Below are 27,800 nucleotides of genomic sequence, written 5' to 3' on the forward strand. Positions count from 1 at the left end.
CCATAAATCTACTTCTACAAGGGCTAGAGATTAGCTTTAAAAAAAATAATGAAAGCTGAAATCCAGGCAAATCTGGGCAGGCTAAGCAATCTGGGTGAGATGCTTAAAATCTGGGTGAAACCTGGAATTTCAAGGGGCATGGCAACTCTAGTAGATAATGAGGTTGAATGGATATGTGAAACCACAGGTGCTGGGGCCATAGATAATGAGGGCTACCTGTATGCCTTTGAGGGGAGGGGAAGTGTCTGAGGGCCTTGGCAGAGAACAATAAATATGATTTTCACCACAGTTCTGCCATCACAGTCAAATCACCAATGGTTGACTAATTCTCCTCACCCTGAATGGCAGAATTAATAGAAGCATCTCAAAAAGGATTCTTTAGAGCTGGAAAGTGTAGATAAGGGCATCCAACACAGGGGGCTGGCGCACTTTACAAGAAAAGGTTACATTATTCAGGGTTTTGAAAAAGGTGACATAGAGGAGACATGACTGAGATAATACAACTATGTATAGTGTGGCAAAGGTGGACAGAAAGTAGCCAGACAGCAGTTTTTCTTCTCTCTCAACACTAGAGGAGAGGCTATCCAGTGAAACTGGCAGGAAATTCGAGGCAGACAAAAGTAGTGCTTCACACTGCACATGATCTATGGGATTTGCTTCCACAAAATGTGATGGTGGCCACTAGCCTAGATGACTTTAAAAGGGGATTAGACAAATTGACCGCACAAGTCTATCAATAGCTACTACATGATGGCTACAAATGAGCCCCTGGTGGCGCAGTGGTAAAACTGCCGCCCTGTAACCAGAAGGTTACAAGTTCGATCCTGACCAGGGGCTCAAGGTTGACTCAGCCTTCCATCCTTCCGAGGTCGGTAAAATGAGTACCCAGAATGTTGGGGGGCAATATGCTAAATCATTGTAAACTGCTTAGAGAGCTCCGGCTATAAAGTGGTATATAAATGTAAGTGCTATTGCTATCTACAAGTTCAGAGGCAGAATGCCAACGTCTCCCATTTTGTCTAGATTTTGATTGTAAATTCCCTGGGGACAAGGACTTTTTTGCTTATGTCACCTTGTCAATAACTCTATATGAATAGACGAAGTTGCTGAGAGTTTTTATAGATCAGAACGAGCACCTTGAATATGAATGTCTTGTAGGGCCTAGAAAGTCACGTGAACCCTGTGCTGCAGATGTTGGAATGCAGAACAACATATTGTGCTCTCAGAAGGCAAGGAACTATGTTCTGCATTGACTGAAGCTTCAGGAAGACATTAAGGGCAATTACACATATAATGCATTACAGTTGTCTGTCTAGCCATTAGAAATACATGAATAGTGGTCTCCAGGTCCTGATCAAATAGATAGAACAGCTTTTTGACAACTTCAAGCTCATGAAAGGCACACCTGACTGCTGCTGCACCCTAGGCTCCCTAGTAAACATTGCTTTCTAGGATATTATTTAGCCTTTGCTAGTCAAGGCATTTGAAAAGCAATGATACATGTATTTGAGCACATTTAATGCTAAAGATGCAGCATTTTGTCTTTAAAAAAACAATTCCATGTTATCTCTATATCTGTTTTAGTTCTGTATAAGTAATAGAACTCATCTATTAGTCTCTGTTCTTTGAGGTTATTCTCAAGAGAAAATCCATCTTGAATATTATTCAGATGAAAATTGCTACACATCTTTCTCAAGATATTGTGGTAGCCTTGGAGTGGTTAATATATACAGATATTGCTAAATAGCTCTTGTAAAGCATGTTTGGCAAGTAAAAGTGATATTGAACCTATGCCCTAGACACCTGAGATTGAGGCACCCTTTATTTTTTATAATGAATACATATATAAAGTCATGTTAGAATTGCGGTCAAGCATTTAAATACTTTTTCGTGGCTTTCAAAAACTATGGAAGTAATTCTTTCAAAAAGTGAAAAATAAATGTAAGTAACTTTGAAGTGGCAGTCCCCACCTAACCAAAGCAGAGGCACTTTTAAAAAGTGGTGGTTCTCTTCTATTTAACAGTGGAGACCAATTGTTCCTAATCAAGCCCAGCACAGCATCCTTCCAGTGGTAGTTGCTGGTGTCTATCTTAGACAGGAGAACCCCATTATTCATGGGGGTTCTGTTCTGGGGGGGGCCAGATAGAAAATCCATGGATACTGGAGTAATAATAATAATAATTCGATTTCTAGACCGCCCTTCCAAAAATAGCCCAGGGCGGTTTACATAGATAGATAGATAGATAGATAGATAGATAGATAGATAAGATGGATCCTTGTCCCCGAAGGGCTCACAATCTAAAAGAAACATAAGATAGACACCAGCAACAGTCACTGGAAGTACTGTACTGGGAGTGGATAGGGCCAGTTACTCTCCCCCTGCTAAATAAAGAACATAGGAACATAGGAAGCTGCCATATACTGAGTCAGACCATTGGTCTATCTAGCTCAGTATTGTCTTCACAGACTGGCAGCAGCTTCTCCAAGGTTGCAGGCAGGAATCTCTCTCAGCCCTATCTTGGAGAAGCCAGAGAGGGAACTTGAAACCTCCTGCTCTTCCCAGAGCGGCTTTATCCCCTGAGGGGAATATCTTGCAGTGCTCACACATCAAGTCTCCCATTCATATGCAACCAGGGCAGACCCTGCTTAGCTATGGAGACAAGTCATGCCTGCTACCACAAGACCAGCTCTCCTCTCTGAGAGAATAGCAGTTTTTCCCCCATTTTTTCAGCAAACGAGCCACAAAAGGCTCTGGTGCTCCAAATGGCAACTGAAAATAATGTCAAAGGTTATTTCCAGCCACCCCTGACTCATGGATAGACAGTTTTAACTCCCCCTCCCCCATGCGTATGACGAGGTCGGGTGTTAATTACCTGACTGCGGATACGTGAAACTGTGAGTGCTGGATCCATGATTAATGAGGTCCTCCTGTATTTCCTGAGCTCTTTGGAGACAGGAAATCATCTCTTTATTTATTGTTTGTTTGTTTGTGAAAACCTCTTTGAGCACTTTTGTTGAAAAGCAGTATATACATAATCATATTAGTAATAGCAGTCAGGCAGACCTTGAGAATGGGTAATGGGGAAACCCATTATACATGGGTAGGGAGGAAACCCATTTTGTGTTGATCATACCTGGTATCAAGGCTCAGTTTGGCCACAAATTATTATTAAGTCAGTAATTTGCAAATCTTGAGGCAAAGCAACTATTCAGAAGTAAAACGTTTCAGACTGAACAGTAATTAGCAAGCTTTATCTGAACATTATGTGAAACTGTAGCAAAGAACATACTGGAAGTAGTAATATATGGAAAGTATTGTGGGCTTCTTTTGTATCTTCAATCCAGATCTAAGACAGGTTGTAAATGCATGAAATTTAGGCTGAATCTATACAATATCTTCATTCCACTGGAAATAATTGAAATAATTATTTCATATTGTTATGTGTGATGCTCTTCAGCAAATTTCATCAGGAAACACTTCACTGGGCATCGGGAGACCACTAAGACCAGCCAGTATATTTCCTACAGCTTCCTCTGTTATCTTGTGGCAGGTTTTGTGTGTTCTAGCACCAAGATGAGGAGTTATGAGGACATTCTTCAATTTTAATAATGGATGTTCTCTGAAAAGAAAAGAAAAGAAAAAAAGGGCAAAGGGTTAAGATATATAGTGACAATCATCTAAACAACTGGACTTGCTTCAGGAAAAGTATTTAAGACTGACTATCAATAAAACTGAGAGATTAAACATCTGGCTTTTAATTGATTAAATGAAAATATCTTTGCATATAACAAAAACTTAATGTAGGTACTTTTTTGAGGATGTCAAAGGAAATATTTGAAATGTATTGTGTTACCAGCTGAGCTTATTCTGCCTGGCTCCCAGAAGCCTTCCTGTTTACAGCTGTATCTCCAGGCTTGGAGATTGCACTTTTGCTATGCTCAGGAGCTACACTGGAATGTGAGCTCCCAGCTTATATGATACATGGGGACAAGTCGCTTAGTTGAGAGTGGACTGGTTGCCCCTAGCTTTGAGCACCAGCAATACAAATCGGAAAGGGGATTAGTTTCACACTCCCTGCTAAGCAGACTCCAGAACTAACTATTGCGAGTTGTCTGGCATCCAAGGTCATTTTGGACTTGGAATGAACTCTAGAAATTCCCCTCATCCTCTCGCAAGAGAGATAACAGCTGTTGCTAACGAAGCAATTAGGTTAGAAAGGGAAAGCAGACAGAGACAAGTGCAGCAGCAGCAGCCTCCATCACAATAGGGATGAGCCAGTGAGATAACTTTGAACAGGGTGCCCACCAAAACGTTTGATAGAATTATTGGGAGAGTCAGTCCCAGCACAGGATACTCTTTTGGTGCACCTGTACACTCTGATTTTCATTACAGTCAGCCTTGCATACAATAGGCAATTCACACTGTCTCACCCCAGGAAGGACAATCAGCAACAAAGCATTCTGGGGCAAGTCCAGCTGAACAGCTTTAGACAGCAAAGCATGACAAGATAAAGGTGCCTCTGAGGCACATTTTGGGGTATCAGTATCCCTAACTCCATGACCCAGTGTGCTCCCTTGTGCTTTACACTGGGGACTCCAACTGCAATACATCTTTGTGCTCCCCTTGTACTTTACACTGGGGACTCCACTGCTACAAGTATTCCCCTCTCCATTGGGGCCACCTGAGCTGAAGTGCCTGAACTGCCTGGCCAATTCGCTGCCCTCACACTGAGGCTCAGCTCATTGTGCCTGGTTTTAGATTGGTCCCCCTGCCGATCTATCTAGCTGGCTTCATGCTGGAACTCTCCTCATGAGGAACCCCACTAATTCCTTCAACTCTCCTGCTCCCCACTTCGCCTTCCCAGACAGACACTAGTCTCCAGCTTCCCGAATTGGAACTTCGTGAGGACAAGTGATATAGCCTCTTGCCCAACTCCTTCAGGGCTGAATCTATCCCTCTCTCTTAATTCTTAAACCTTAACCCCCTATCTTAAAGTAACTCTGTCTAGCCCACCTGGGAATTTACACATAATTTGGAATTACAAGCTAAATGTGTCTTACAATAGTCTGTTTTTAAACATATTTGTATTGCTTTTATGTTAGGACCACCTAGTAATTTAGTCTTATTGCTTTTATTATTTTTCTTTCAATAAACTCCTTTTTGGTTTAATTAAAACCTCGCTCTCAAGCCGATTTTCTTGAGTTCATACGCTTGCACAAACTAAGACTGCTTGGAACTGTCTCCCCTTTGGAGCTACATTCCCCACATTCACCCGAACTGGGGGTGCCAAACCAATCTATCACCCTTGAGGCAGCTTCATCAACAATTGCTTAATAAACAAAATAAACCACATAGGAAGAATGGCAATTGTCAATATTGTCACTTTAACTTCTTATTACAGCAGCACACCTAAGTCGAAATGGCTTTAAAAATAAGCAAGTGTATTCTTCAAACTCAGTTCCAGGAGTAAAAATTTGCTCCCACTGATTACTCAACAAAAGCTTCAATACAGAGGCATTGGGGGCTTGCTGGCAGCCCAGGGACAAGCTGATGCTGGCGGGCCCTGCCACTGCAGCCCATGCGAATATCCACACAGGAGGTGTGACCAGTACCCAATAGGTGCAGCTCCTCTCCCACTTCTTCCCAGCCAGCCCTTGCTCCAAGTGAGGAAGAGAAAGAAAGCAGTGGTACAAAGAAAGCTAGTGGACAAAGGACCCACTGGGAGCGCGACCATGCCTCATGCTCCCAGCTGGTGAGCACCAGCTGGGAGTGGGAGGAGGACAAGGGGATGTCCTGGAAAAGGGATGAGGGGTGTCATGCCCCCCACCGACCCCAATGACCCAGTGACATTTGTCCCCCCTTGCCCAGTGGTAGGAACACTATTATTTCCATAGATTAACGGATTGATCCTATCCTAAATGTATGCCCACTGGGAAGGGATAGGGTTGCTCCTAAGTCCTCCTGCCCAAGTATATGCTGGTGCCCTGGATTTATGTCGGTGTTGAACTACAGATGTATCCGCAGTACATTACACTGGCATGTATGCCAGCACAAGGGGGGAAATGGGCAAATTTGGAGGCACACTGGAGGAGGGGTGGGCTACAGTTGGATTTCTAGGCTTGCTTGTTCAGAGGCTGGCACTGCCTCTGACGCCAGCGTGACATTACACCTGCAAAAGAGGTGGCGTAAATAGAAATGCAGTGTAACCAACGGAGATCTGAATCCCCATCTCCTGTCCCTAGTTGCAGTGCTCCTTCTTCCTGAACTATCAGACAGCTTCTGCTGCTGCCTACTGTGAGCTTGCACTTGAAGTGCCCTTTCTTCCTTGTTGATGTGGCCAACTTCCTCACAAAATGCTTGTTTGCCTCACACAGGTGCCAATACATACATGGAGAGCCAGTGTGGCATAGTGGTTAGAGTGCTGGACTAGGACCGGGAAGACCCGAGTTCAAATCCCCATTCAGCCATGAGACTTGCTGGGTGACTCTGGGCCAGTCACTTCTCTCTCAGCCTAACCTACTTCACAGGGTTGTTGTGAGGAGAAACTCAAGTATGTAGTACACCGCTCTGGGCTCCTTGGAGGAAGAACGGGATAGAAATGTAAAATAAATGAACAAATAAAAATGTGTGGCGTATTCTGACAACTGCCTCAAGCCCTCCTCCTATGGGATTCTGGATTCTCTATGCATATAGCCCCTACCCACTGAGCTTGGCTGCCTGTTGTAACTGGAATAGCACTGGAAACACTTGTTTCCTTGTTTATCCCTGGCAAAAGGTGATTGTAAGAACAGGCTGCTTCTGTGTGGCTGCTATTAAGTCAACCCCCGACTGTAGGACAGCCTGGAGTTTTTGGTTGTCTGTTAGTATCCTATCCATGAAAGCATAAAGTTTGTGTAGGGGAGATGCTGTAATTTCTCCCTGGTTGCTGCATTGTGCACTGTGGGTGGCAGAAGGCACGTACTTCATGAGGAATGGGGGTGGGTGGGCATGTCATCAGTATGCAACCTTGAATGGCAGCATTGTTGCCACATGCTTGAGAATGGCGGCTGCTGCTGCTGTGTTGCCTCTTGTTTTTTCCTGGTACTGTTTCTTCTACTTTGCTGGAAGTAGAATCTGGATCACAACGATGCGACACCAGCATTATAATTAATATTTAGAATATGTAAAATATATAATTATTATATTTAAGAGAACGTCTTCTTCGTCATGAAGCCCACTGCCCACTGAGATCATCAGGAGAGGTCCGTCTGCTTTTGCCACTGGTTCATCTGGCGGCTACTCAGGGACGGGCCTTCTCCGTTGCTGCCCCGAGGCTTTGGAATGAGCTCCCTAGTGAAATAAGAGCCTCCCCATCTCTGAAAGTTTAAAAAAAAATCTTTAAAAACACATTTCTTTACCCAGGCTTTTAATTAATGTTGTTTTAATGGTTTTAATGGTGTTTTAGAATATTGTTTTAAAATTTTTAAATTGTTGCATTTTAAATTTCTTGTTTGTGTTTTTACTAATGTTTTGTTTTCTGTTTTTATTTTGTTGTAAACCGCCCAGAGACGTGAGTTCTGGGCAGTATAAAACTACGTTAGTTAAATAAATAAATAAATAAAATTATTATTTGGAATATGTGCATACTACTTTTCGACAAAAAGTTCACAAAGCAGTTTACATAGCAGAGAAATGGGCGGGGGAGTACCTTATTCCAAAGGAGCTCACAAATTAAATTGTTTATGCCAGCATTGCTGTAGTGTAGTGGCTGGCATGCAGTGGAATCATAGACACACTGAAGCTTGTAGCCCTACTTTACATTAGACAGCTACACAGACTACTGTATCTTTGTTTTTGGCTGGAATGTAAGGATATAGTGCATTGTATGGAGCGGGGAAGTGCAGGGACGGAGCGCCAGTACTTCTCGGCTTCTCTGGCTGTTGGGGTGGGCATGGTCATGGGGGCTGTCATGGAGAGCGCCTGCACTTCTGAATTTGCAACTACATCACTAACCGTATGACTTGCACCTATTGACTCCAATGCTGTTCTACAGTGCTTGCAACATGTTCTTGGTTATTTCAGAATTTGTAGATTAAAAAAAAAAGAAATCCCGCAGATTACCTGGGTAATGGTTCAGGATAAGTGACATCCATAGCTGCACCTTTAATAACACCATTCTGGAGAGCTTCTACAAGCATATCTTGATCTATAACAGGTCCTGTATGTAAATAACAGATTAAGTTCTTAAGAAGAAGAAAAACATTTATAACAACATATTTCCCAACAAAAGGCTTTCCTCCATTTTAATATAGAGTTACCCCATAACAGTAAATATAGGAATACACTTTCCTCCAACATTTTTGCCTTTTTCCATATGATTTGTATTAATATACAAATTAAATTGCATTGATCAACTTGTTACTATGTTTTTTGAGAGCTGGAGAGTGTTCCATGGCTCAGATACATTATTTAAAGAAGCTATTTTGTGACCTACCTCTAGATATATTTATAAGAGTAGCTGTAGGTTTCATCAACTCTAATTCCTTTTTTCCAATCAATTTGTATGTCTGTGGTGTCAGATTTACAACCAGCATCACAAAGTCAGACTGCTGGAGCAAGTCTTCTAACTTCCTACAGTAGCAGGCACTCACAGCCAATTCGTCATCTTCTTTCCTAATAGAAAATTAACAGTTATGTCCTGGTACAATTATTTGGCTATAAGACACATTTATTTTCACAACTGGCAACCCTTATTATGATTACAAACAGCAAAGATGGGCCTCAATGATTAGGAAAGTCCTTCTATTGCCCCTTGGGAAAAACTCACATCCAGCTTCTCTCTAAGACATGAACTTTCCCCAAATCTGCACTGAATCATCATCCAAGAGCCTGTTCAAAGAACGAAAATGAGATATTTGGCAAGTACCAGTCTCCAGCAAAGTGAATTACAGTTTCGTGAGCAGCCAGTACATTGGCTGAGTGACCAGATTATATTTTATTCATAATCTGCACTTTGAAAAATCCAAGAGAGAAACGTTAGGCTCCCTGCTCTGGTCCTAGTATTTGTACAAGCTTGGCCCTGATCCTATGGATATGAAAAACAGCACACATTTTAATCTTTTATTAAATTCAGATAATGAACAAGCATAGTATACCTATTTTATCATTTCATTACAGCTCTTAAAATTCTAAGATTTTAATACAAAGCATGCATTCCTGTTATTTAATATGCTCCATACATGCTCCATTTCAAGGCTGCAGAGGTGTTCTTACCCCTGGACTTTGGGGCTGAAGTCTGGGTCCTCCACAGCCCCTGGGGCCCCCAAATCCTCTTTAGTCTGTCCCAAGCATGATGATGCTTAATTTTCGGTGAGGGGGTACCTCCAAAGGCCTTTAGATCCAGGCTCCAAAATTACCTAAGTGCACCTCTGCAAGGCTGAACTGCAGACAAGAATTATATCTCCATCTACTCTACATTCTAAAATTGATATCCCCTACTTAGCTTTCTGGCAAATAATTTAATGAAGAACTGCTTAGGGAATTTTGCACAGTTTAAGCATCTAGGGGCCAAATTAAATGTGGCATGGGAGGAGCATGAATTCCTCAACTGACTTTTTTGTTTCTTTCATTTAAAAGTTCGCATAAATCTATAAATTCCAAACATAACATAGGAAGCTGCCTTCTACTGAGTCAGACCACTGGTCCATCTAGTTCAGGGGCATATCTAGGGCAGGGCAGGCAGGGCACGTGCCCCGGGCACCACTTGAAGGGGGGTGCCATTTTCTAAAATTAAAAAAAAAAGAAAAAGAAATGGCTGCTGAAAACAAAATGGCCACTGCACATGCTCAAATGGCCTGCCCAGGCCATGCCAGGACACGCAGAGGCCATTTGAGCATGCATGGTGGCCATTTTGTTTTCAACGGCCATTTTTTTTAAAGAAAAAAATTAAAAATGCCCAGTGCACATGCACAAATGGTCCCTGTGAGGACCTAGAGGCCAGCAGGGGGGGGACCTTTGCAGACACCCCCCCACGGCCTTTAGGAAGCCCCCCAAAGGGGCTACAGGTAAAAAAAATTAATTTAATATAATATAAGTCACTGTACACATATTTAGTTTGGCACTATGTACAGAGAATCAGGGCTTGTGAATACTGAGCTGAAACATATGAGCTAGGATTGTATCTAGGAGCTAGGATTTGCTCTTACTTTGCTTCTTGTGATAAGTGAGTTACATGTGATGTCTTAATAATATGGCTATTAATGGTGAGTTTGTCTTTAAATCAGTGTGAAATCCTTAGTATTAAGGCCCACTGGGAGTTTCTTGCTCTCTTTCTCTCATTTTAACTGTCTTTCTGAAATACTAGAATATATTCCAAGCAGTGACACAGTTTACTCTGCATATCCTTTAATTATTTTCAGAGTATCTGGGAAAAGTCAAATTCTTCATTTATTTTTTAAAACTTATGTAATAGTGATGCTACAATGCATAATATAGAATTAGACAGACACTTCTGTTTAGTTTTCCAAGTATACCACCACATAGGTTTTGGGTATTTCATGCACCCCAGCATACTGAAATTTGTTGTTTTCCAGCATTTTTTGGTCTGGCTATGTCCAATGCTAAATAGTTTTTGAAATATTAAAAGATTAATGAGCTTGACTTGTATTTTTCAGCTGTTATTATAGTAAAGTTATCTGAAAGATGGGTGTCAGATGTTTGGACAGGGGGTGCAATTTCAGTGCTTGCCCTAGGCGCTATTTTCCCTAGATACGCCTCTGGTCTAGTTCAGTATTGTGTCCACACAGTAGCAGCAGGTTCTCCAAGGTTCATTCATTCATTCAATTTCTATACCGCCCTTCCAAAAATGGTTCTGGGCAGTTTACACAGAGAAATAATAAATAAATGAGATGGATCCCTGTCCCCAAAGGGCTCACAATCTAAAAAGTAACATAAGACAGACACCAGCAACAGTCACTGGAGGTACTGTGCTGGGGGTGGATAGGGTCAGTTACTCTCCCCCTGCTAAATAAAGAGAATCACCACGTTGAAAGGTGCCTCTTTGCCAAGTTAGCAGGGGTAAAGAGCACTGGTGACAGTATAGAGCCGGTTTTGAAGTTGTTTCTGCTGGAGATTCTGTCAATGCCCTGGTGGATTCAGTAAGACACAGCATAGAGCCTATTTGAAGGTAAGAAAGCAATTTTATTCTGCGCATATTGCCCCTGCAAATTCTCATCCAGCAGAGCTTTTCCAGATTATTAGGGGTTTAACTCAAGACCCTTCTGTTTCAAATCTGTTTCCAGAAGCAATGAATCACTGTGATGCATTCAGTTAGTTATCTGCAGATGACATTTCTCACATTCAGATTGAGCTGGACTCCAATATTTGTGTGGTGTCCAGCAATCCTTCTTGTGAGATTAGATTGGATCAGTTTCAGTTGGTTACTCCTGAGGATGTGGACAAGCTGCTTGAAGCAGTATGACCTACCACCTTTTCTTTGGATCCTTGCCCAACATGTCTGATTTCATCTTGTAGGGAGGCTGTCAGAGCTGGCCTAGTTGATATAATTAATACCTCACTAAGGAAGGGCAGGATGTCATCTTGTCTGAAGGAGGCAGGGGTTAGACTCCTTCTTAAAAAGCCCACTCTGGATCCCCTGGTGATGGATAATTATAGGCCAGTCTCCAACCTTCCATGGTCGGGTAAGATGATTGAGAAGGTGACCCAGCTTCAACCAGTCTTGGAAAAAATTGATTATCTAGACCCATTTCAAACTGGCTTTAGAGAAGGCTATGGGGTTGAGATGGCCTTCGTTGATCTGATGGATGAACTTTACCATGGAATTGACAGAGGGAGTGTGACTCCGCTAGTTCTTTTGGATCTTTCAGCAGCTTTTGATACCATTGGCCATTGTATACTTCTGGAATGCCTGAGGGATTTGTGAATAGGAGACATTGTTTTACAGTGGTTCTGCTCCTATGTCTCGGGTAGGTATCAAATAGTGGCGCCTGGTGACAGTTGATCCTCAAAATGGGAGCTGCTGTATGGAGTCCCTCAGGGCTCCATTCTGTCACCAGTGCTTTTTAACATCTACAGGAAACTGCTGGGTGAGGTCATCAGCAGATTTGGTGCTGGGTGTTATCAATATGCTGATGACATCCAGATCTATTTCTCCTTCTCATCAACATCAGGAAATGGCATTATCCCCTTAAATGTCTCCTTACAGGCAGCAATGGGCTGGATGAGGGATAATAAACGGAAGCTGAATTCAAGCAAGACAGAGGTGCTCATTGTTGGGGGTTGCAGTCTTCAAGATGGGATAGAACTTCCTGTTCTGGATAAGGTTACACTCCCCCAGAAAGAACAAGTTCATAGTTTGGGAGTGCTCTTCAACCCATGTCTCTCATCCTGGTGCCTCAGGTTGAGGCTATGGCCAGGAGCACTGTTCCCTCTAAGGCTTGTGCACGTATGCACGCTCACAAGTTTTTGGATGTCCACTCAGTTCATTTTCGATCCCGCTCAGGATGAATCAGGAAGGCCCCATTCTGAATGCAGGTGTGCACACACTGCCTTGATACTGCTGACCAGAACAAAATTCATTCCACACAGAGATGAAAAAAATTAGATGGACCACTGGCCAGGAGTGCTTTTTACCAGCTGCAATTTATTCAGCAACTCTGCCCATTTCTTGAGGAGAATGACCTGAAAACAATGGTACACCAGCTGGTAACCTCCATGTTCAACTATTGCAATGCACTGTATGTAGGGTTGCCTTTTGTCCGTAGTTCAGAAATGCAGCAGCCAGATTGGTCTCTGGGATATCCTGGAAGGATACATTATACCTGTTCTTAAACAGCTGCACTGACTGCCGATAAGTGTTCTCTCTAATTTTTATAATCAGTGAGCGGAAAGAGTTTTGTCCTGGGCGGCAGCCTCAGAGCAGTGTGTGCACATAACACACTCTCTCTCACACTCACTCGCACACACATCATTTAATGACTACTGCGCTGCACCATTTTATCTCACTCTCCCCACACCAGGAGGAGCCCAATTAGAGTGAGGGGTTGACTATTATTAGCTCACCCAGTTAAAGCATTCCTTGTTCATGACTAGTCAGCCTTTACTATTCTTCAAGGGTGCTAGTAATGCTTAGTTCAATGGGATTAGCAACAAAAATAGTCTTATCTGGAGAAGAGTCTCTTCCAATAAGAATACCAAATAGCAAAAATAAAACCCACCATGCCTTTCTTTACCAGTTCCTTTGCTTTAGTCTTCTATTCAAAGGATGATCAATGGCTCCAATATGGGAGCCAATAATATTCAACCCAATGCTATCTTTGCGATGAGAACTTTTAAGTTCAGAAGTTTGCAATCAAATCTCCTTCCTGGCTAGCAATAGCTTAGGAAAACAGTTACAAGTTAGAAATGATCAACATATATATAGGAGTCAATGTGGTATAGTGGCTAGAGTGCTGGACTAGGACCGGGGAGACCCGAGTTCAAATTCCCATTCAGCCATGATACTAGCTGGGTGACTTTGGGCCAGTCACTTCTCTCTCAGCCTAACCTACTTCACAGGGTTGTTGTGAGGAGAAACTGAAGTATGTAGTACACCACTCTGGGCTCCTTGGAGGAAGAGCGGGATATAAAATGTTAAAACACACACACACACAACATATAGTTGCAGATCACTAATACCCCAAGTCATCTGGACTGTGGACCCATTGTGATGATGGGCTGATAATATGGCACTTAAGGCTGTGTTTTAAAGGTATTTTGGTAGTGCTCTATTCACCTTCGTCAAGCAATAGATTGCTCCCCAACCTAGTAGGATCCCTCAACCTAGCAGGGTCCTCATTTCCAATGGCACAAATGATAACTGAACATATGAACAAACATGATAAACAGGTACATACAGAGTCAGACAACTGGTCTGTATATGTCAGTATTGACTACACTCATTGGCAACTACTTACCAGGATTTCAAACCGGATTTTTTTCCAGCACTAGGGATGTGCACGGAACTGTGGAGCTGCGGTCTGGCACTGGTGTGTGGGGCTCTTTAAGGGCGGGGGAGGGTGTACTTACACACACACCCCGCCGCGTTTCCCCCGCCGGCATGTTTGTTTTGAAAAGCTTTTGGGGCGGCAGGATACCTCCCTGCCGCCCCTTCCCCCAGTCGTCGGCAAAAGGCTTCAAAAAGCCTTTTGCACGTGCGCATATCGCGCGCGCACGTCATGTCTCTGCAGTGCACGCGCATGTGACACAGAGACGTGACGTGCGCGCACAACGTGCACATGCACAAAAGGCTTTTTGAAGCCTTTTGCCAACGACTGGGGGAAGGAGCGGCAGGGAGGTATCCTGTCGCCCCAAAAGCTTTTCAAAACTAATGCCCCGGCGGGGGAACACGGCAGCGGGGGGGGGGGGTAAGTACACCCTCCCCCGCCCTTAAAGAGCCCCACACACCAGTGCTGGACCGCCCTCATGTCTGGACCGGTCCAGAGGCCTTCAGAATGGTCTCCGGACCGGTCCGGGCTCATCCCTATCCAGCACTGGTCTACCTGCCAGAGAGCGCGTATTTGATCAGGAGAACTGGTGCAGGTCCTCAGGCCAGCTGGGACCAACAAACCCTATGAGGACATGTCGGGGAGGGAGTATTGAGCTGCTTCAGAGGCGTTGAAAACAGTCCTCAGTAAAAACCCCATCCTCCATGCCCCAGACTTTAAAAGAACTGTCACTCTGCCCACTGATGTTTCTGAGAGGGGCAATGAGGGGCAGAGATGATGCTATTGGGATCTGACCAAGCCCCTCATATGAGCGTGGTCCTTAACCAGAAGGGGTCAGTGGGGGAGAGCCACTGGCTACAGGGGGTGAAGAAGAAGAAGAAGAAGAAGAAGAAGAAGAAGAAGAAGAAGAAGAAGAAGAAGAAGAAGAAGAAGAAACAACAACCAACAACAACAACATCATAACAGATGCCTTTTCACAGGGACACTTTGAAGTCTCCACTGAAGCCTAAGGACACTTGGGGAGGGTGGAGGCAACAGGACAACATACCCCAAATGTTATTTTGAAATGTTATTGTTTATTATTATTGTAGGTTGTAGGTTTAGATAGTTTAGGAAATTAAGCTTTGTGTTCTCAACTCCATGTTGAGCCAGGAGCTGTCAACTACCGTTTCTAGCCACCTGTCTCAGTTTAGGTGGGGTGTATATGTAGTGATCAGCCCCTCCTCTCCCCTAAAGAGTAAACTGGAAATGAACCTTGACAGGCTAGTGAACTCCAGGGATCAGCCAATCAACAACTAGGTGGGTGGGACCTAGAGTGCCATGAGGAGAAAGAGAAGGGTTTCTTGGTTAGAAGCAGCTAGGTTGGAGATGAGAGAGGGACAGGTGGAAGGCTTAATGAGGAGCAATGGAGTTTTGCTGCCTCATGGTCAAAAGTGAGCCTGGAGAATTCTTTCATGGAAGGACCTTTGCAGATCCTTGAGAGATAGGATTGCAGGAAGCTTGACTCTCATCAGGTGTTGAGTGAGTTTGCAAGGAAAAGGAGATTCAGCCTAGGGAACAGTTTGTTAGTCAAATTTTGCGTCAGAAACTTATATTTCTTTTGTGTGTTCTATATATCCCTGAACCTGTTCTATTGTTTACCTGTAACACAACTAAGCTAAGAAAAGTTGAGCCTGCGCCCATCCAACTAGGGCGCTGTGAAAAACTTTGTAAGCGTTTAAAGATACGTGTGTGTTTTCTTACATCCATGTTCTTTGCAACTGGGTTACCAAGATTCTTAAAGATACTGCTGCCCCAGTATCATCTGGGATGCTTTTTGGAAGTATTCTTGTAACCTACTGAGTATTTTCTTTTAACTGTAAATAAAAGCTGAGAGTGCCCCGGACCGAAGCAATCTGTAGCATTCGAATAAAGCTTTTATTATCCCTTTTGTTCTTTGCAATTTTAACAAGCCTCTTTGAGTGGATTTTTAACTCAGGAAAGAGTTTTTTTCTGGTGCAACACACCTCATTACAGTCAGCAAATCTACCAGTTTTCTCATCATGTGTAAGCTTGCACGTGGAAGGCTTTTGTACTTTTCCAATAGTAAGAGAAAGAGAGTTTCCCTAGAATTTTACCCAAGACCAGCGAGGAGGGGTTAAACTCTGTTGATAATTGCGTGTGGTGGCAGCGTGAACTACTGGAAATAAAGGAAAGTTTTGGGGGAGAAGCCTTTTATCTGAAAGCATGGAGGGGATGATTCAGCATTTTCCTTCCCCTCACATGGGCTTGCTCTAAGGGGAAGGTTTGGTAATCAGCTACACCAAGTAACCTTGCTCTTTGCCTGTCTTCCCAAAATAGCAATTCTGCTGGGAGCCTTGCATGTCCCTCAACTGATCACTAGGCTTGGGAGGCAGGCAAAGAAGCCAAGTGACTGACCTCCCCGAGTGACCCCATACCAAACCTCCTGGCTTCAAGGAAAAACCCAAAAGGAATAAACAATAGAGAGAGATCCGCACTTGGGTACAAAGAGTGTTGGAAGAGCGAGTGAGTGTAATGGAGCCTTACAACCCTGCAATGATGATAGCTCAGAGACAGTAACCATACTCATTAGTACTGCAGATTGTTCAAAAAGCAAAGCATGCGTTCTCTTTGTAATCCTCAGAACAGCCCTGTAAGGTAGACCTGCACTATCACCATACTGTACATAGTGGGCAAATGCAAATGTGTTTGCCAGAGGCCATCTAGTGAGTTCAGGGCAGAGGCAAGAACAGAACCAAGGACTTCTTGTTTGGTCACTAAGTCTTTCATCCATAATGTTACACCAGCTTTATGTGGCGGCACACAAAAATTTGTCACTTTCCCCCCCTTGCCAGCAGGAGCTGCTACCACCTCCTGCTCCCAGACCCCCAGTTCTGGTCTCTGTCTGGGCTGCCGGTGGCGGGGGGGGGGAGAAGCTGCTGGGGTGGGGGAGCTGCCAGTTAGCCTCCCTCTGGACCTCTTTTGGCTGCTCCATCTGCAGATCTCGCAAGATCTGCAGACAGAACTGGAGGAGGAGGCCCAGCCAGAGGGAAGGAGGAAGAAGCGGTGTGGCAGTGACCTGGCGGGGGAAATCGCGGCAATGCTCCCCAGCCAGGGAAAGAGGGAAACGGAGTGCTGGGATGCCGGACAGTTGGGTGGCAGTGGTGGGCATGTGTCCGCCAGAAACTGTTGTGCGGGGGCCTGGAAGTTGGTGCATGCACCTTAGAGGGAACAGTGCTGCTGATATGTTTCTGGGCAAAGTACAAAGTGCAGGTTAGTATCTTTAAAGCCCTGAATGGCTTAGGGCCTTTTTACCTGAAAGAGCGCCTTTCTCTACAAGATCCCAACCACTCATTGAGATCATCAGGAGGGGTCAATCTTCGGGTGCCACCAGTTCATCTGGTGGTGACCTGGGATAGGGCCTTCTCAGTTGTCACCCCTAGGTTGTGAAATGCGCTCCCCATGGATATAAGAGGACTGTGTCCTTGGAGGCCTTCAGGAGAGCCTTAAAGACCTATCTTTTTAGCCTAGTTTTTAATGATATCTAGTTTTAATCTTGATTTTAATCTGCTTTTAAATAGTTTTTTATTTTAATTGTTATGTATTTTTCATTTTAGTGTAAACCACTCTGAGCTACTTTAGGAAGGGCGGTATAAAAATTGAATGAATGAATAAATAAAAGGTATCAAAAGGGAAGATATATATCAGGTCATCTTTTTGATACATCTCAATATTTGAGAACAGTAAGGGCTTGTTTTAAAACAGGGGTTCCCAAGAGGGCGTACTTGAAGGGCTCCCAGGGGTTTCTCGGTGTCATCCTGCTTCCCCATGCTGTAGCCATGTTATGTCTTCCCCTATCTGAGGCTCACTGGCATAAAGCCAACATGTCCTCAGCAATGTGTCCACTGCAGAAGGGGAGGCGAGAGGGTGAAGACCTTCCTCTTCTGTTCTTGATTGGCTGGCTATGTGCTGAAGCTCAGTGTACCCTTCCCCTCAGCCTGACAGGCTTCCAAAAATTTAGCACTGAGTACACCCATTGAAATTAATGGGAATCCTCATGAGTAACTTAATTTGAACCAGTTCTCTCACCCATTTTACTTGATATATATTTGTGCCTGACTCTAGATGGTTAATAAATTTGTATGCAGTGTTTAATATGCCTTTTCTATGTGTGACCAAGAGCTGTAATGTCTAAAGTAATTCATACATTAATGTCAAATTTGTAAATATTGACATCATGGGACCTCATGTCAGCTAATAATTTTGAGTAAAATATGTACTGAGTTAGACTTCTGATGACATCTCCTGACACATTGTTATTTGGCTAAAAGCAGCCATGGGTATGTGTGATTTGCATTAGGGCTACAGTGCTGCAGGTAGAAGGATCTAACCCTTTCCCCTTACACTATGATCCCAATCCAAACTGCCCTCTCTGAAGCTGCTATAAGCCATTCAGGGGACAACATACAGAAACTTGTGACTGCTTTTAGCAAAAGAAGATGTTGGGAGCTGCATTCATGCATCCTCCAATGTCATGTTTATTTTGGCACCAAACAGTACAAGCCAAAAATGTAGCAGATGAGTTATAATGAAATTATCTAAATTAACACGAACATGGATTGAGCTGTGTACTTTGTTCTAGCAAGCTCAGTTCAGCTTTGTTGGTAAAATAGAAATGGGTATTTTATAAGGGGAAAAAACACATGCTGTCTATCACTGACAACTGGAACTATATGAAGAGCTACAACTTATCTTGTGTTCTAATTGGAGGAGGGAAATAGCATAACGATGCCAGGTGATAAGCTCTACTAGATGTTAGAGAAGGAAGCTCTATACAAGGTTGTTTCAGTGGCAGTTATGTGCTATTTTATTTTATTTTATTTTATTTGTAATCTCTAGTAATCTCAGGCCTTTACTCACCCTGGGGGGGCCTCCAAATCCTCTTTAGTTTGTCCCAGGTGGTGTGGTCATCATGCTGCTGTGTGTTGAAATGTTTCGGCTGATGCATATTTGCATAAATACACCTGTTTTATATTCTTACATTCTTGTGAGTTGCTGTCTGTGCCCTCAAGAACTCACGTGTTACAATACTGTGTGTGTCATGGTATGTGTGTAGAGGGGAATGATGCTTAACTTGTGGGGGGACGGGCTCCAAAGGCCTTTAGGTCCAGACTCCAAAATTACCTAGGTGCACCTCTGGCTCTGACAATAACCTTGTTTAGGAAATTACCCTGAAGACAAAACTGGCCACAACAAAAGCAAAGTTGGAAGACTACGTTTCAACTCAGGATGGAGAGCAGTCTTAAAAAGGTGTCTCCTTGTCCAAAGTGGAAGGGTTAGATGGTTTTGATGGAGTTCCAGTGCATTGACCTTTTGTACCAACTATCCTAATGACCGTTAGGGGCATTGGGAGTAGAGACAGTGAGTAAGGGTCTCCCTAACTGTTCTACCTGTCTCTACTCTGTGACCCTTGATCTGACTCTTCTGCACTTCCTGTGCTGAGTCACAATCCTTCCTTTCCTCTTAGAGAACAGATGGAAACATCTTTCTCCCTCCTTACCTATTTGTTATGTAGTCCTTTAGATTAGATTTAGGCTTTCCTATCCAAGTGTACTTAAACAATAAATACTTTGTATTTAGTTCTACAAGAATCCCCATGTGTTTTCTCTAAATAGCTGCAACAACTAAACCATCCTCTGCTACCTACTCTGTAACTGGAGTGTGTGCTCTCTTCCTTAGTGCTCTGCTGATTTGCCTACTGGGGGTAAAAAATTAACAACCTCCAACAGATGGTTGACATGACCTTATAATAGAGAGAAAGAGAATTTGGGTGACTTTTGGAAGAATCCACAATGCTTGGCAATTTCTTAAGCTGTAATATGCTGTGCACACACTTTTCTAGAGATCATTGGGGGTTACAGTATAGTACGTGGAATAATCCCTTGGGGATCTTTCCTTTATTTCTTGCCATTGTTAGTTGACCTCTTCCAAGCCTAGCCCAACTGGCTATCCTCCCTTCATCACAGTAAGCAGTGAGACTAGTTCATCTGGATCTGAAGACCAACTCACCTTGTCTCTGTCTGTCTTTCACACACATTTCAGGAGGAAGGGAGATCTGGGGTTAAAAAACTTTCAAGAGCTGAACATATATTTTACTTCTTATAGAATCTGTATTTTTACCTTCTGTTCCTGTTATGATAGAGAATTTTCATTTCAAAAGCTCTGCCCCTCTGAGCAACTTTGTATCCAACGTTACCCATTCCAATGATACCCAAAGTAGCCCCAGTGACTTCGTCTCCTAGCCAGTTCATAGGCAAACATTCAGTGTCTGGAGAAACAGCAATTTGGCAACCTAAGCAATAAAGAAATAAGGACAGGAGGGTGGGTGTGGGAGGGATGATGTGTTAGAACATAAACAGAATTCTAGAGAGATTATCTTTTTTACAGAGGGGATTTCCACTCATATTGTCTCTCAAGTTGCAATCCTAAACACATTTACTTGGAAGTATATCCCATGAAGCTAGCTATATTAAAATCAAGACTCATACACATAGGAAACATAGGAAGCTGCCATATACTGAGTCAGACTATAGGTCCATCTAGTTCAGTATTGTCTACACAGACTGGCAGCAGCTTCTCCAAGGCTGCAGGCAGGAATCTCTCTCAGCCGTATCTTGGAGATGCCAGGGAGGGAACTTGAAACCTAGATGCTCTTCCCAGAGCATCTCCATCCCCTGAGGGGAATATCTAACAGTGCTCACACATCAAGTCTCCCATTCATTTGCAACCAGGTTGGACCCTGCTTAACTAAGGGGACAAGTCATGCTTGCTACCACAAGACCAGTTCTCCTCTCAAGGCCTGACTTGTAAGCAGGAGACCTTGTGTTTGATTCCCAGACAGTGGGACCTTTTTCTTTCTCTTGACTAAGTTGGAGGTATTTAATGTTGCTTAACCTGGACATCGCATACAGCCATAATGGCACTGATAGACTTATCCTCCTTGAATTTGTTCGAATCCTACTCCCATTTTAAAGCCACCTCGGGCCCATATTGGATAATATGCCTCTCATGTTACTGAGTCCTCTGTGCTTATGTTTTTCAAATGTTCATAGCAGTCATTTGGGGCCCCAATCTGGATCAAACTGTGGCGTGGAGGAGGGGGACTTTAACCTTCCCCGCACAACCCCACTTCAGACATTCTGCTATTGGACAAAACAAACACAAACTCTTATTAGTGTCAATGGTTCCTTTTTTCCACTTCCAGGAGGCTTTACACATAGGGTTTTAACCCCAAATCTGCAAATGCAGATGTAGCTCTTCAGTACTCTCCCCCCCCCCCGCCACCGCCCACCACTGGCTAGAAGGAAAACACAAAGGAATCTGAACTTGCATCAAAAGCAAGCCCGAGAGCAGAGGGGAGGGTCTGTTTCCCTCAATGCCGGGAGTGTATTTCTAAAGGGCTTCGCTCTACATTTACCCCGCAGCATGAAGTCATGTGCCAATAACCTCCAGGGGGATCTGGGTTGGGGCCTTGGGATTAAAGTCCCCCTCCACCTACACCAGAGTCCTGATCCAGGTCCTGCACGGCTGCTACTTGGAAGCACAGAGGCCTCATTCAAGTGATAGGCATATAATCTTGTTTGGGACTAAGATAGTAACCACCGTTGCATCTTGTGGCAGTTAATTCCATACTTTATGTTACTGAAATTGAATAGAATGGAACTATGGGGCAGCAGCAGCCATGCCACATTGATAACACAAGAATGGGCCTTTTAAATCCCTGCAGCACTTCACTGTGTGCTTAAGACTGCAATCTTAAACAGACCTATCTGGAATGACAGTGGCGTGGATCCAAAGAACTGCGAGTGGAAGGAGAAAATGATTTTGTGCTGTTCTGCAAACTCTTGCACAAGCACTAGTGGAAGACTTTGTACAGTGCTCAGCCACAGTGTATCTGGGTTTGCATCAGAGCAGGGGTTCCCAACGTCTGTTACTCCAGATGTTGCTGGACTACAACTCCCATCACCCCCAGCCACAATATTGTAGCTAGGGGTGATGGGAGTTGTAGTCCAGATACATCCACAGTTTAGGAACCCCTGCATTAGAGTATATGGTAAATAAGGAAGATACAGGCTGTAGCTATAAACTCCAATGTGCCATGAAAATGTGTTGAAAAGAGCTCATGCAAAGTTTTGTACAAGAACTTGTGCAGACGCTTAACATGCATTATTCTTCCACTAAGTCAGAAACAGACCTTGTGTGAGCTGCTTTCCACTAGTGAAAGGGCGCCTTAACTTGTGGTTAATACCAGTACGGTGCAGTAGCAGAAGTGTTGAGCTTGGAATATACATAAATCCCCACTCAGCAGTGGGTGACTTTGAACAAGCCACTCTCCTGCTTGCACCGACAGGCAATAAGAAATGATGAAAGTGGCTTCAAATAAGATATTTTGTCATGATGTTAATGAACTTAATACATGGACTCTGTGGTTTCCTGGCAAACTAATGAGTAGGCCAGGGACTTAACACAACATTGATCGGAATCAGAAGCAGGAATCGGGAATCGGAAGCAGGGTTAGCAGCTGTGCTATCTGCTGTAGGAGTCAATTTGCTTCTAATAGGTTTTACTTGCATATTTGTAAAGACAGACCTATCACAAAGACAGCATAAGCCCCCCAGGCTCAGTCATCCAAAGGAAACAAAGTCTTCAACCTTAGGTGCATATTTAACTGAACACAATGGGACTTACTTCTGAATAAACATGTAGTGTCAGGTTATAGCCTTGTAGGAAAGCCCCTGGACTTCTCACCATGTAGGGAAGTTGGAGAGTGTATATAATATGTGTGAACCCTTTTTTGCTGAGTTGATAAAATGGCATCATCTCATACTGCGCGGGAGGAGGCAATGGTAAACCCCTCCCTTATTCTACCAAAAGGAAACCACAGGGCTCTGTGGGTGCCAGGAGTCAAAATTGACTTGACAGCACACTTTACCTTTATTTTATAGTAAACGTTGGGATCATGCCAATAATTATCTACTATTGTTATCAAAATACTTGTTGGACAACAAAAATGAATAATTGATGCAAGTTCGTATGATATCAAGAAACCTGCACGGCATTAGAAATATTACCTTCAACTAGTCTTCTAGCAGCCGTCAACAGTAGAGCCATGCCAGTATCTGCAGTGGAGTTTGCAACAGCTTGGGGAGCATTGGCCATTCTCACTCCAAATCCAGAGATCAATTTCAGATCCAAGTGATCCATCCCTACTCCTGAATTTGCAATCACTTTTAAGTTAGGCAAGCTCTTCAACAGCTCTCTGTCAATGACTGGTTTGTGCCACCACACATAAATAGCTTTGACCTTTCCACTAAAATACTCTTTGCTTTCAAGAAATTCCTTCATGGTGATAAGGTGAAAGTGTTTCTTCAGAAATGGCACATGAGCTTCCAAGACACCAAGGACTCCACCCACTTCATTGACCAGTAGCACAGGGAGCTCTGGCTCTTCCATGATCTGCAAAAAGATGGATAACTAGATTGCTGAACAATCAATCTACAGCAATCTAGTTCAGCAATAGATTGATTGTTAAGAGAACCTCTTGACAAAATAGAGTGTAATAGCAGGTGAGACCTGTTGTTGACCAGGCAGTCATTTTGTGTAAATAAACAAACAAACAAACAAACAAACAAACAAGAAAGTTACCTACAGGAGCATTTCCAGATGGTACTTTTAGCTCAGAATGGAGGGTATATGTTCGCACATCGACTGGATTCGTGCCAAAGTCCATGCAAGACATTGGAATCTAACTACCTGAATCATGTGTGAAGCGCTCCCCAATGTCTTGCATGGACTTTGGCACGAATTTATTTTGCACAAATCCACCAACACTTCAAAATATATAATAGATACAATTATATATAAAAAGGTTTTTCATTAATGTGCTTACAAAAGGGAAGTAAAACAAATTTTAAATTTGTAAGATGTCAACTTCATACATTATTCATTTTACTGAATGATTGCCATATATGGAAAATTTGAATCACAGTAAATTTGAATCTGAGAAAGATCTGCTTATCTTGAGCATGATGTCATTTTTGAATTATTGATCTAATTGAGTGTTAAAAATCTATTCAGAACAATAACTGTTAAAAACGGATGATTATATTCAGGATTTCTTCTAAAAAATACAAAACATATTTTTTAAACCTTTCCTGCAGCATAGTCAGATGTAAAATATTCTAGAGACCTTCAGGAGAGCCTTAAAGACCTATCTTTTTAGCCTGGCATTTAATATCTAGTTTGAATTTTAATTTTAATTAGTGTTAATTTGGTTTAAATTTTTTCTGATTTTAATTATTTTATGTGTTTTTTATTTTAATGTAAGCTACCCTGAGCCACTTTAGGGAGGGTGGTACATAAATTGAATGAATAAATAACTAATAAAATGAAGTTCATTCAGCTAATTTCAGTGGCAGGATTGTGTATGCAAAATTTCGTAACTTTAAGTAATCGGGAAGTATGACTTTTTAATGCACAAACACACCCACACACAGACTCCTCAAAAGATGTAATAGATTGGATCCAAAGATTCCTTTTCTCTGGATCCTTTGGATCCCACCTAGTATGTTTTTCCTTCATTGCGACCAGCCAAAAAAGCAGAAGACATGTACATGGTAGAGCAACATAAGTATAAAGAAGATGAAAGCCTCTCTTCTGATTCAGTCTCTTAAAATACAAAGTTTATTAAGTCTGGTCTTTACACTCTCAAGACCTTTGCTCACAATCTGAATTCCAGCATCATTCCTATAGATCACTCATAAAGTGACTATTTCAAAGCAAAAGTGAACTGAAAATTAATGTGCATTTACCAAATGTAAAGTTTTGTTGATTGAAGGGTTCCCTTGGAATAACATGTAGAGTTCCATGTTGAACTCTTAATGCTGGAATGTATCAAGTTACTTTTTAAGCTGTTTAACTTGCCAAGATTGAGCACTACACACACACACCCTGCCAATTTAAGCATATTTAAATCCAATTACTCACAACCTGAGGTGCAGAATCATGCCTGGTGATCATCTATAAAGTGAAATAACTATTTCAAGACAAAAGAAAACTGAAAATTAGCATGAATTTACCAAATGTGAAGGACTCTATTGATTGAAGGGATTCCTTGAAATAAAATGCAGAGCTTCATGCTGAACTTTGATCACTGGAATGTATCAAGTTACTTGTTAAGCTTTTTCACTTGCCTCAACTGGGCATAAATCCAACCAAATTTAAACATTATCTTCAGTTGATTTCCATGGGAAAAGAGTTCAGTATATGCTTAATACCACCTTCTCATATAAACTAAAAACAAAACTACTTAACTTGGGCTGGGTTGTACCTCCCCCCCCCAAAAAAACCCCCCTTAATTATATCGGTTTTAGCAAAGATGCAATATATGAGGCAACCTAAAGAAATCTGACTGACTGTATGAACTACATTTAGTTAGCTAGTTCAGGGGTTGGCAGCCTGAACGGCCACCCTAAGCAGTAGTACAATGAAGGGGCGGGGTATAAGTACTTATGACAACATGTGGCTCTCCAGATATTGCTGAACTACAATTCCCATCATCTCCAGCTATAATAATTGAGGCTGGGGTGATGGAAATTGTAGTTCATCAACATCTGAGAGCCACATGTTGCCTGAATTATTTAAACCCCTCCCCTCTAGTGTAGTGGTACACTACGGCTTAGTGTGGCTCACAAAATTAGTGAAACAGATAAAATATGGAGGCGAGAAGAAAGGCTGGGTTCTTGCAATTAGAAGGATCCTAGTTTAAAATTTAAATCAGGATTAGTAAGCCAGGCCCCGTGAAGATGATTGTGACAACCTAGAATTAGAGCTCCAAACTGCTCCAGTTAACCAGTATTTAACCAGGATAGAGAACAGTTTGATCAGGATTGCCCTGAAAATCTGGGTTGTCGCAATCAGCTTCACAGGGCTCACTAATCTTGAGTAACTTTTAAACCAGGATCCTTATGATTGTGAGAACCCAGCCAATATAAAATCAATAGAACTTAACTAAAGACAAGTAATACCTTTTATATTTAGTTTTAAAATCACAAGTTAGAAAGCTGAAGTTAAAACCCAGCAGATATGATATGATGAAACATTTAAAAGCCTCTCTAAAAACATTTTAACATCAACATCTTCTTAATAAAACTATTATTACTAGATAAAGGCCTGTCAAAAGCGACAGACAAAATGATGGGGAATAGTTGGTTTTATGTGTTGCCTTTCTTCCTCTTCAGTTACAGTATGTTAGTCTCCTTTCCATCCCTTGTTTTTTTAATTTGTGCCTAGAGGAGTCCTCTCCTCTTCTGCATTTCTTTTTCTGTCCCTCCACTTTTCCATTCTTCTTTCTTTCCTTCCACCCCATCTTTCACTGCACATTTTCCTTCCCATAATTCTCTTTGGCTGTTGGTAACAGTTGTTGGTGCTATGTGTCATTTTTCTTTGTTTGTGTAGGCCATGAGTGATGAGGTTTCTTCATGGCAAGTAGGTATTGCTGGTCAAGATGAGCATTTTGAAAAGAAAGCAGGCAGCTATGGGGAATGCAGTAAAGTAGAGGCCTGTAGGGATGTGCACGGAACCAGAACTCCGTTTGGAAAGGGACAGTTGGGGCAGCAGCGTACCTCCATCGCCTCGTTGCCTCCTCAATCCCAACATCACTGGGAGTACCTGACACGCCTGCTCACGTTAGCACATGCGCGCTCACAGGCGTGCAGGTGCGTTGGGTACTTCCGGTGACGTTGGGACTGAGGAGGCAACAAGGCGGCAGAGAGGTATGCTGCCGCCGCCCCGACAGTCCCTTTCCAAATGGAGAGCTGGCAGGGGAGAAAGCGGAGGAAGAGGAAAGCACACCCTCCCCTGCCCTTAAAGTCAACCCCCCCACCTCCGAACTTCCCCTGCTTGGTTCTGTGCACATCTCTATCAGTCTGCCCTTCCAGAGGCTCAGCCCTTCATTTAAATCAATGGCATTAATTTTAAGTGCAATGAAAGGTGATTAAGTTTCTGAGGTGGCTGTTTTCTGCAGTGAGATAGAATGTGCATTAGGCCTGATTTTCTAAAGGTGAAGGGAAGTATGAGTTTTTGAGCTTGAGCAGCCAACCAATGGCGTTGAAATTACACATGTTCAGGAGAAGGCAATTTGTGGCTCTCCAGATGTTGGTGAATTAGAGCCACATGTTGCCTAACAGGATATATTTTTTAAAATTCAAATAACAGATTTTACTGACAGATTGTACTACTGCAGTAGTTCCACAAATTATCAGTTCACACTGATATCAAATTATCAGTTCAAGCTCTCTTCCTGATCCCCATCATTTTTGCACAATGCTTCTTTGTTTATCATTAATGGATTCTAGTTTTGCTGACATGAAAAATGTGATTTTATCTTCAAACCAGAAACTATGCAGCTCATCCAGAAAATCAGGTGCACATGAAGGCTTTATGATCACTACCACATTTGGGAAGCATCCTGTCTTCCTTAAAGATTTTATGGGCATTATCAGAAGGCAACATCAATTATCTTTTACTGGTATGATCACATTCAGAGCTACAGTATATTATTCAACCATTGCATAAGAATCATAATCTTCAAAGATGTAACATTTGTGTGTACATCTCACAGACCTGGGCTAAATGCATACATGAGAAGACCAATAGAATTCCATATAGTCTTCAGTCATAGTTTCTTGTCCAGTTGTGGTATTATTTGAACAATATTATAATGTTCCACCTTGTTCTTTTGACAATGGCAAAGACTA

General features: G+C 42.6%; 1 protein-coding gene across 1 annotated transcript; it reads right to left on the bottom strand.

The window, feature by feature from the left end:
* Window positions 1–1,809: 1,809 nt before the first annotated feature.
* LOC128322456 (glyoxylate/hydroxypyruvate reductase B-like) lies at window positions 1,810–27,775 on the bottom strand. Its single transcript, XM_053243729.1, has 7 exons — window positions 27,667–27,775; window positions 25,122–25,195; window positions 23,115–23,499; window positions 20,164–20,335; window positions 8,475–8,653; window positions 8,102–8,198; window positions 1,810–3,620 (listed from the first exon to the last, which is right to left on the bottom strand). Exons 3-7 carry the CDS (start codon window positions 23,494–23,496, stop codon window positions 3,455–3,457), a joined length of 996 nt encoding a protein of 331 aa, XP_053099704.1. The 5' UTR covers window positions 23,497–23,499; window positions 25,122–25,195; window positions 27,667–27,775; the 3' UTR covers window positions 1,810–3,454.
* Window positions 27,776–27,800: the final 25 nt, after the last annotated feature.

This window comes from Hemicordylus capensis, chromosome 4 (assembly GCF_027244095.1).
Source record: "Hemicordylus capensis ecotype Gifberg chromosome 4, rHemCap1.1.pri, whole genome shotgun sequence".
NCBI classification, from domain to species: domain Eukaryota; kingdom Metazoa; phylum Chordata; class Lepidosauria; order Squamata; family Cordylidae; genus Hemicordylus; species Hemicordylus capensis.